Source organism: Monopterus albus, unplaced genomic scaffold, assembly GCF_001952655.1.
Source record: "Monopterus albus unplaced genomic scaffold, M_albus_1.0 scaffold26.1, whole genome shotgun sequence".
In the NCBI taxonomy this organism is placed as follows: Eukaryota; Metazoa; Chordata; class Actinopteri; order Synbranchiformes; family Synbranchidae; genus Monopterus; species Monopterus albus.
The window spans coordinates 1527391-1538436 of record NW_018127906.1 but is presented as its reverse complement, the minus strand read 5'-3'; the positions used below and the strand labels follow the sequence as shown (position 1 = coordinate 1538436).

Below are 11046 nucleotides of genomic sequence, written 5' to 3'. Positions count from 1 at the left end.
GAGGGTGTGTTCCAACTATAGGGGGATCACACTCCTCAGCCTCCCCGGGAAAGTCTATGCCAGGGTACTGGAGAGGAGAATTTGACCGATAGTCGAACCTCGGATTCAGGAGGAACAATGCGGTTTTCGTCCTGGCCGTGGAACACTGGACCAGCTCTATACCCTCTTCAGGGTGGCGGAGGGTTCATGGGAGTTTGCCCAACCAGTCCACATGTGCTTCGCGGATCTGGAGAAGGCATTCGACCGTGTCCCTCGCAGCGCCCTGTGGGGGGCATTCCCCCGGAGGAGCTGGAGGAAGTGTCTGGAGAGAGGGAAGTCTGGGCATCTTTGCTTAGACTGCTGCCCCCGTGACCCGGTCCCGGATAAGCGGAGGAAAATGGATGGATGGATGGACTTCCCAATGTGCAGTAGTGCTCTTTTAAGAAAACGGTCTCCCAGTTTCCTGAGGAAGAAACCTGCCTCCTAGTACAGCGGTGTCGTACACTGGGGGGTTTTAATAGCTGGTGGACAACAGTAAGGGTTGTTGAAAATTAGTTTCCCATTTGCTGTATTTGCTTCATTTGGCTTTTATTTACTTTATTTTAATGTATAAAAGGCTGATAAGGGTGCTACAGTGGCCCTGAGTAAGGGAGAAAGAGTATCAGTCAGTTCCTTGAACGGCTGCCCAGACAGGATGGAGACAGAGGGACACCTGTACCCCTTCAAAGAAGCAGAGACAGAAGGTTTTGTAGTTTAAAACGGCAGCCCTGGGAGTTCTGGAGAGGTAACATGCAGTACAAGACCCTAGTTTTACTGCAGTAACATGAATATGCCATGACTGTGGAGTCACTGCTGTCCAGATGAGAGAAAACCTGAGCTGAGCTGCCTTCATTTATTACAGAAGGCTCAAAGTAAAAAGCTTAACAAGCTGCAGCTTGACGTGCTCAGCACCTTCAAAAGGTTAAAAAAATAATCTTCTCCTAAAAAGATGCTAACACCGAAGCAGTCAAAATTCAGACAGTAAACCACAGGGTGGTTTGCCATAAAGAAGCTTCAGAACATTTCTAGTTTTTGCAATCATACCATTATTATGGAAAAAACTATTCTAGAGTAACTTCTTATTTGTTCAATTTATTTAAAATACTTTTTAACTTGACTCTGTGCTCTCCACTTTTGAATCTAAACCTACAGCTGTGCTCGCAGTGTTGTGTTGTATATAGTGCACGTGTGTGTTACCTGTGTGTGTGTTGTGGTCTCCTCAGGCAGGAGCTGCTCTCCGTCCTGCTGCTGCTCAGTGTGATGGGTCTGCTGCAGGACATCTGCCTCAGCTACACACAAATCACACATGCACACAGACGTGATACAGAGTCCACAGCCTTAAAAATGGCTGCAGGTTGGGGATGAGGGTGGAGAAGCAGCGGTGGATGGCCCTCATATTACAGGAAAATAGCGATTCACTGGTTCATATAAACAAACAAAGACACTGACGTGGCTGTAAAAGCGAGTAATCTGCTGGTTGTGTGAACAGTGGGAGTGGTCACTGGTATCTTATCTCCGTAAAGGGGTTTTTCCACTATAGGAACCTGCTGAAACGTGACGAGCCGACACTCTCACAGGTTCTGTGTTTGTTTTCACTAAGGTGCACCTGCTTTGGAGGTGCATTCTGGGGGGCTAAATTTCAGCCTGCCCTCCATGGAGGACCTGTACACCTCACGGGTCAAAAGGAGGGAGGAGAGGATCACTGCAGACCCCTCACACCCCGGACACAAACTGTTTGACCTCCTCCCCTGTGGACGGCGCTACAGGTCACTGTGTGCCAAGACAATCAGGCACAGGGACAGTTTCTTCCCCCAGGACATCCCTCTGATCAACACTTAACCCATGACTGTGTAACAGGACGACAACCCTCAGTGCAATAGGGGTGTGACGAGATCTTGTGCGACAAAATGTCGCCATATTAAAACATGGCGATAATTCTCGTCAAGGCAAAAACTGTACATAACAGGACTGGAGTAGCAGACAGTGTGACAGGGTGTGATGGCAAAGTGACAGCACATTCACATTAGTCCAGCAAAAACTCAACTTCCTGCTGTGTTTTAACGCTGTGTTGGTCGGGGTTGCAGCGGGAGTGTTGTAGGCACAGTTCGTACACAGTTTTAAGGTCATGTGAAATCCTACAGAAGAGAAGTCAGTCAGCTGAGTCTGTGGCAAAACCTTACAGTAGCTGCACATTTTTTACTGTGATCATTCACACTCAGGTAGAAGAACTTAAGTGATATTAATTGCAAGGTGATTAGTTAAAACATTTCAAAATCCACCTGCAGTGTTTTGCGTTTTGTGACTTTCAGTCAAATAAAACTATATTTTTCCAGTCGTCACTGAAGATTTCTTAAAACATCGCCTTGAGCATCATCACACTCCTACTTGTAAATATACCTTAGTATATATCTATCTGAAATCTCCATCTATACTGTGTATATACACATATTTTATAAGTACTTTATTTTTCTAATGCACATTCCTTTTTCTTGTTTGCACATTCTTTCTTTTCTCATCTCATTTGGGGGGACCAATCTCAGTAGACATCGGGCGAAAGGCAGGGTACACCCTGGACAGGTCACAGGGCCAACACACACACACACGCACACACACACACACGCACACACACACACACGCACACACACACACACGCACACACACACACACGGGCAATTGAGAGTTACCAATCAATCTAAGCCACATGTCTTTGGAGGAAGCCAGAGTACCTGGAGAGAACCCGCACAAGCATGGGGTGAACATGCAAACTCTGCACAGAAAGGTCGCGAATCCGGAACCTTCTTGCTGTGAGGCAGCGGCACTACCCACCGCGCCACCATGCTGCCCTCTTTCCTTTCTTGTTCTCTCAATCTTATCTTGTTTACTTGCCTTACAGAACAACATTGTATATGCACATTGAGAGCCAAACTCCTCTACCTGGCCAATAAAGCTGATTCTGATTGTGATTCTGATTCTAAAGACAGGATCAGATTATTTTAGCTGATACTGATCCATAAAAATAAGCCTGGATCAGCTCCGACAGTGATCTTCAGGATTGGTCTGGAACATCATACTACTGACTTTTCATCAAGGTATTTAATAACCCAGAATGTTCTGCGCCACTGATCGCCAACGCCATCATGACAAGCAGGAAGCTTTGTCCCTACCTGTACTCTGCTGTGTTCTGCAGTCTTCCAGCAGGGGGCATGATGACTCGATAACAGGGGGAACATCTGCACCCTCATGGGTCTGCAGGGAGGAGAAAGGGGAGTACTCTTGGGAGCTGGAGGTGATGGTGCTCCTGATGGGTCGAGCCTTGCCAATGCACAGACTCTCAACCACTATGTCCTCTCTGTCAACTTCCTGATGAGACAAGTGAACGTAAACAACACAACACTAATGTTTATCATTTGTATTTGTAGTTTCTCCCATTGGAGACTGACTTGTGATAGTAATAAAATGTTCTTTTCAACTCTCAAATTTCAATTTCAGTACTTATATCAGCCTCAAATATCCCATATCTATCTTTTAAGTTTGATTCATGGTTCTGCATTGAATTTATGCTGTAGGTATGAAGTAGCGAATGCGTAGCCTCGTCCCCTACGCTGTAGCCTGATGTGCACGTCTCCAACAATGCAAGCACAGGGTTGCAGTAACAGACAACAGCTGTGACTGGTTGCAACGCATTTCCTCGTTCATGTCTCTCAGTGGCCGGACAAGCAGAAACAGTCCCCCTGGCTCTGCCTCAGCTGGTCCAGCGGTCGTACAGACCGTCTCCTCCGACGTCTCCTCTCTTATCTGTGCTGCAGTCATTTCAGTAAAACTAACTGCTGCTCAACATCTGTCACTTTTAACTCCAACATGACCCGCTGAGTCGCCACCGTTAGTAAGTGGTGAAGAGACGCAACATAGTGGCATACACACGCCATCGCCAACTAGTGTTTTTGCGGTGTAATTGCAGGGTGACGGACACACCAGGCACACAAGTTTAAATCAAATCAAATCAAAATGTATTTATATAGCACTTTAAAAACGTCTGGTTGACCAAAATACTTTACAAGGACAAGGTAAGAACTAAGAGAGCGCACGGTGCTTGCCGTTATTTTTTGACTTATCTACAATGTTACAACAGCGAATTCTCATCTCAGACCTAAAGCTAAACAATGAGGTGTTCATATGTTCTACTATTTCTGTTCAGAAGCAATTCGGTTTATACATTTCTCACAAACTCTCGCTCACAAGACTTTTTCTAACAAGATAAAGTATTACGTGATAGTTTAAGGATATCCTTCAATGGTCATAACCTCCAGGCTGTTGCGTGTTCATGTGAGCTTGCCTGACATTCACCGGTGCCAGGCAAGAGTGAAGAGGGAGGTGGCAATGGCCAAACAGAAAGCATATGATGAGTTGTATGCCAGGTTAGACATGAGAAAAGGTGAGAAGGACTTGTACAGATTAGCAAGACAGAGAGATAGAGATGGGAAGGATGTGCAACAGATAATGGTGACTAAAGACAGAGATGGAAAGGTGCTAACAAGTGAGGAGAGTGTGCAGAGAAGATGGAAGGAGTATTTTGAGGAGCTGATGAATGAGGAAAATGAGAGGGAAAGAAGGGGGGAAGAGGTGAATATTGTAGAGCAGGAAGTAGCAGAGATTAGAAAGGGTGAGGTGAGGAAGGCTCTGAAGAGAATGAAGAGTGGAAAGGCTGTTGGTCCAGATGACATACCTGTAGAGGTGTGGAAGTGTCTAGGAGAGACAGCAGTGGAGTTTCTATCTAGTTTGTTCAACAGGATTTTAGAGAGTGAGAAGATGCCTGAGGAATGGAGGAGAAGTGTACTAGTGCCAAGAATCAAAGGAAAGGTGTACAAGACAGTAGTGAGACCAGCTATGCTGTATGGGTTAGAGACTGTAGCAGTGAGGAAAAGACAAGAGGCAGAGATGGAGGTAGCAGAAATGAGGATGTTGAGGTTCTCTTTAGGAGGGACCAGGATAGACAGGATTGGGAATGAGCACATCAGAGGGACAGCTCAGGTCGGCTGTTTTAGGGACAAGGTCAGAGATGTGCAAAGGAGGGACCGTGGTTATATTGGTAGAAGGATGTTGGAGATGGAGCTGCCAGGCAAGAGGTCAAGAGGAAGGCCAAAGAGGAGATATATGGATGTGCTAAAAGAGGACATGAAGTTAATTGGGGCGAGAGTAGAGGATGCCGAAGACAGAGTTAGGTGGAAACAAATGATTCGCTGTGGCGACCCCTAACAGGAACAGCTGAAAAAAGAAAAAGAAGAGCTACTTGAATGGAGGTGATGTTTCCACTACTCGGTGGTAAGTTTGGTGATGTTAAGTTTAATAAACACAGGTTTGTGTTTGGTCTAAACCCACTTTGTTTAGAGTGTTACACATCTCTTTGGGGGGCGGCTGTGGCTCAGGAGGTAGAGCGGGTCGTTTCCTAACCGGAGAATTAGCGGTTCGATTCCCGGCTTGTCCAGTCAACATGTCGAAGTGTCCTTGAGCAAGACACGGAACCCTCCCGGTGCTCCCGGTGATGTCACCGGTGTGTGAATGCGTGAGTGCTTGGGAGTGCGAATGGGTGAATGGCCAAATAATGTGAAAGCGCCTTGAGTGTGCTGTAAAAAAAGCGTAGAAAGGCGCTATAAAAGTATAAGATCATTTATCATTTGGTACATATACTGTTGTTTACCTATCTATGGAGGACACATTCACATTCATTAATGCTGTTGTGGTTCGTTCTGCTGTCCACTTGTGAGACCACATCGGCAACAGGAGTTGTGCGCGTTCATGAACTGTCCTCTCGTGTTACGGAAGAGGCTTCTTTGCTCTCCGATTCTGAAACTATGACAAACTATCTGAAGTTATGAGGCATGCCAAGTTAATCTGGAGGTACCCAAGATTAAACATTAAATGGTTGGAAACAAGCAAAATGAGCAGCCATGGGGACTTTAAAGTGTTCACAACGGCATAGGCCACTTATGTAGAGTACGACGTAGGTTCTACATAGATTCTATATCTTCTTCAATTCTAAATTGATTCACAAATGCTAACAACTGATTTTTGTCACAATGTTGATAGAAACACACACCATCTACTAAAAAAGAGCAGCAAAATCATTTTGAATCGAATTGTGACAAGTATTGGAATCAAATCAGTTCAACACAGAACCATAAATCAAGCTTTAGGGTAACGTATACAGACACTGCAGCTACTGCATGTGTGTGTATGTGCTTCATAGCTACCTGTGTGCTGCAGGGGGGCAGAGGGCTCAGTTTGGTATCTATCTTGTAGAAAGTCACCTCCTGCTCCAGCTCGTACAGTCTGTGAAGGGCGCTGGTCAACTCAGCTGTCGTCTTCTCCAACTACAGGCGCACAGAAAAGGCTTTTAATGTGAAAGAGCTGCAGGAAGTTGTGAGTTTGCATCAACAGAAGAAACAGTGCAAGCACAGCAAACAGAGGATGAAGGCATATGGTATGAGACAAGTTTTAGACAAAGACAAAAACAACCATCTGAATCCTGTTCTGTTTCATATTCAGCACCTGAGAATGTTCTGCACTTCAACAGTGAGAATATTCTCGGTATCATTTACAGGAGAGCAACCAACACACTGAACACTGAAGGGCATAACACAGTAAACACACACAAGCTACCTGGGCTCATACAGCAGCAGCCTGAGGGAGCTAGGGATGATGGGAGATTGTGTTTTAATACAATGTCAGTACCTGATAGACTACGCCCTGCAGAAAGAGAGGAGGGCGGGGCTAGAAAACAACATGCACAGACAGAGAGAGACAGGTGATGGAAAGGAGAACAAGAAGCTACAGGGAAAGACGTTTAACACTAAATCACCTGAATGCTCCTTTAATGTTTTCGATGTCTGAGGGTTATGACATCCATGCTCTAGGGCTGTCACTTTTTATTCAAATGCCGAACATTAAAAAAAAAAAAAAAAAAGTCGAACTGTAATGACCTGTTCGAATCCAACAACATACACTCTGTCAATAAGCGCAACAGGCCATTGGATGTAATTTGCCTTGCGGTGCAACAGAGGACATTGTTAAAACTCACTACCAGCATAACCAGGTACAGTCCTGTTGACCTCTCAGTAAAGTGAGCTAGTAACATTATGTTTGCAAGGACAAAAAGCACAATAGTAGCAAGCAAAGTTGTGCTGATCAGACAATAATGACACCGGAGCAGTGTCAAGGTAAACAGTTTGCTGACTTTGCAAACAAGCAGATTCCTACTCAAGTGCAACCCCACACCTGAGGGATCGCTGCAGTCTCACTCTCCAAGTGCGGCACCAAAAGTAACATTACCACAGATGACTGGCTGACCCTGGTATAGTACATGAACGTGTTTTCCTGTCATGTGACTTCTGTTATGTGGCACTGACTGGCTGCAGTCTTTGTCATGACCTGGTCATTATATCTATTAATACACTGACATGAAGTCATGCTTTGTTTTGTCAAACAAAACCTGCATTAGGTACTCTGTACTTCCTTACGAGTTTTTTGTTTTACCTTGTTCTTCTTCTTCTTCTTTCGGCTGTTCCCGAGACAGACAACAGGTAGGTTTAAAGGTTTATATTACAAGAACGTCAGTCTGAGTGTGTGTGTGTCCTACCAACTGACTCTTGGTGTGTAGTTCTTGCTCCAGCAGTGAGTGTGCATGTTGTTGTGTTTGTGTCTGAGCTGTCAGCAATCGGTTTGTCTCCTCCTGCTGGAGGAGTCGAGTCACTGCAGCCTGCTGCTCCCTCTGCAGCCTGCTCAACTCTGATTGGCTGCTGTTCGCCTCCCGCTGCAGACGCTCCAACTCCTCTGATCACAAACATCATTAATTAAAAACAGTGTCAGTGTCTGATCATTCAGCTGAAATATTTACATTAAATGAAATGACGTACCGGTGTTGAAGCACTGATGGGCATGTCCTCGCTCCTCCTGAGCAACTGGCAGCTCATCAAGCCTGTCCAGGGTCCTGAGGTGATAGAGCAAGAAGAGGCGGGAGTGCGGCAGCAAGGAGGCGGGGTTTCCTGACACAGACAGCTCCGAGAGGCTGCTCAGAGAACGAAGTCGGGCCACCTCATATAGCTGCAGGTGTACACACAAATACATGCTTATAGTTGCATATCTGTGAAACCTAAACATAACCTCAGACGTGAAACCAAGTTCTGATTTAAAGAGTTTGAACTTGACAAGTTCAGTTCTAGAGTCCAAACCCAAAGACACAGTGCACTCGGTGTTCAACTGGTAATGCACAGTTCTTGTTAACCATTACACCATTTGAGCTGTGACAGTATCACGTTCAGTTTGCTGTGAAAGCTGCACTCTGGTTTGTAAAACATCTCAACTAACTCTCCTCCTATCCTCTTCCAGAGGCCAGACACACTGTGACTGTCTGGTCTAAATATGAATGGTTCCCACCTGAAAAAAATATTTAGAGGGCTTGATTTTCCTTATTTTCTGACTTATCTACAAAGTTACAACGGTGAATTCTCATCTTAGACATGACCTAAAGCACAAAGAATGAGGTGTTCGTATGTTCAAGTATTTCTATGTGGAACTATCTCGGTTTATACACATCCCACTGCTCACAAGACTTTTTCCTAACAAGATAAAGTATTATGTGATAGTTTAAGGATTTCCTTGAATGGTCACAAAATCCAGGCTGTTGCACGTTCATGTGAGCTTGCCTGACATCACAACTGGTTCTTTGCGCTGTTCACTTGTGACACAACACCAGGAGCAGGAGTTGTGTGCGTTCACGAACTGTCCACTCGTTTTAAGGAAGAGGCTTCTTCGCTCTCTGATTCTGAAACAATTCCAAAGTATTTGGAGTTATGAGGGGTGACAAGCTAATCTAGAACTACCCAAGATTAAACATTAAATGGCTGGAAACAAAAAAAATGAGCAGCCATGGGGTCTTTAAAGTGTATAAAATGTCATAAAGTGCCAGGATGATTATAACAGCAGTCTGTCTCAAAATCTCTGGCAATGTCACTGGTTGATGTGGAATACATGCTGGGACACACAGTCAGGTCCTAACGTGTCCTGATAAAACAGACGCAGTAAGAACGCCATTCTTAGCTAAACGCAGACTTTGGACTGGAACAACTTCAAGTCATTATCGGTCCCCACAAAGACAGACACAGGATGACATACACAGGTGGCTTGTACTCACAGATGCGATGAGATTGTGTTGCAGGTGGAGTGTGTGCAGTGAGTGCAGTTTCTTCCCCAGCCACACAGGAATGTGGTCGATCCTGTTGTAGGACAGGTTCAGATGCTGCAGTCTGGACAAGTGCTCCAGTCCCTCAATTCTCCTACACACAACACATACACACAACTTTTTCTTGCAATGTCATGACTCCCAACCTACAGCACTGAAGTTTTCTCCCTGTCATGTCTGTAAATGTGCTTCTTGTGGTGTAAGACTTGTCTAGCTTGACTGAAGTCTAGTGGTTCAGACTGATTATAAAGTATGAGGCTAAACACCATGATATTAAATGGCATAATTGTTCCTTCTTATCAGACCCCAGAAATTTATACTGCAACCTGTTGAGGGGTCCCACATCACTGCCCTACTGCACAATGTATTGTTCAATTACTGTGCAATGTGCACAAATACAGTCTGACTGACTGTGTGTTTGTGTCTCACTGGATGTTGTTGTGTGCCAGCTGCAGCTCCCTCAGCTGTGTCAGAGCGTTCAGTCTTTCCATCCTCTGGATCATGTTGTTGTTCAAGTTCAAAACCTGCAGACGCTGACAGCCCTGCAGGTTCTCTATGAACTGAAACACATACACACAGAAAGGCAGATAAAATCCAGACTCCACCAGTAGCAACAGCAGCTCTAGCTGTAGCTATGCAGCACTGTCTAAAGTCACAGAATGAGCTCAGCCCCGGTCAGAAAATGCTTGAGTCCTGCCTCAAAATTAAGAAGGCTATAGTGTCTGGGGACTGATGGTGAGTAGGGGTGAGTAGGTCTGAAAGTGACTAGAAGTATCTTGAAATCAACTGTGTATTACAGCAGCAGCTGACGTGAAGCCTGAACTGGGGAGATATGAAGTGTAGTCCAGCCAAGAAAGACACAATGACATAAATAATCAAGTCTGTATAAGTTCTTCTATGCTAGTGCAGCAGTGTAAACAGAGCAAAGTGATGGCCATTCTCAGGCTGTGGAGCTGTTGGATGACAACAGACAGTCCTGGGTGATCCAGTAACTGAATGGTTATGACGTGGTGCAGCGTGGTGCACTATATACCAGGCACAGTGTGTGAATAATGTCAGCAGTTCAAGTCTGACCACCAACCTTTGTCACAGGTCTGTTCATCCATCTGTACTAGTTCATATATGTCTCTCAGCAACCCACTTTGACCTGATTGTTCTCTTATGCCTTGGCTCTCAGTCTGTCTGTCCTCTGAACTGCATCGTTGTGCCATCTCATGCACACAGCTGTAGTTCAGCATGCAAACTGAACCTCTCAGAAGAAGTGACAGTGTGTTACTGGCTCAGTCGCCGTGATCTACTTTGTCATCAGACAGCTTATGGGTTTGTTTGTTCAAACTATGGTCCTCTAAATTAAACAAACAAACAAAATCCCTCACCGTATCAAACTGTCCTGCAGGACAACGCAGAAGAATTTTTTTTACCCCATGCCTCTATCAACAGACACCAACCATTTGTCAGTAGATAAAACCGTTAAACGAAACCCTTTTCTCTAACCACTTACCACTGTGGTTAAGATTGCACACAGGAACCATTTGGTTAGAGAAAGAGCACAGTCGTGGTTAAAAGAGAGTTGCCTGTTTGGAACGTAGATCGACCAGTAAATCACCAGCTTCATCTTACAGCTCAGCTCATTCACCATGACGGACCGGTACATCGACCGCATTACTGCAGAAGCTGCACCGATCTGGCTGTCAATCTCCCATTCCATCCTTCCCTCACTCATGAACAAGACCCCGAGATACTTAAACTCCTCCACTTGAGGCAGGAACTCCCCACCAACCTGAAGGGAATAA

General features: G+C 45.1%; 1 protein-coding gene across 12 annotated transcripts in view; it reads right to left on the bottom strand.

Moving 5' to 3' along the window:
* The window catches only part of cntrl (centriolin), a 41897-nt gene that overhangs the window by 25930 nt on the left and 4921 nt on the right, over nucleotides 1-11046 (bottom strand). For 11 of the 12 annotated variants that reach the window (XM_020595084.1, XM_020595085.1, XM_020595093.1 and 8 more), the window contains 7 exons: nucleotides 9683-9813; nucleotides 9206-9347; nucleotides 7929-8115; nucleotides 7652-7845; nucleotides 6267-6386; nucleotides 3183-3378; nucleotides 1216-1307 (listed from right to left, as the gene is read on the bottom strand). In XM_020595084.1, the coding sequence (XP_020450740.1) occupies nucleotides 1216-1307; nucleotides 3183-3378; nucleotides 6267-6386; nucleotides 7652-7845; nucleotides 7929-8115; nucleotides 9206-9347; nucleotides 9683-9813 (1062 nt within the window). Of the gene's footprint in view, nucleotides 1-1215; nucleotides 1308-3182; nucleotides 3379-6266; nucleotides 6387-7548; nucleotides 7574-7651; nucleotides 7846-7928; nucleotides 8116-9205; nucleotides 9348-9682; nucleotides 9814-11046 lie in introns of those variants that run through there. The other variant, XM_020595095.1, reaches the window with a different exon arrangement.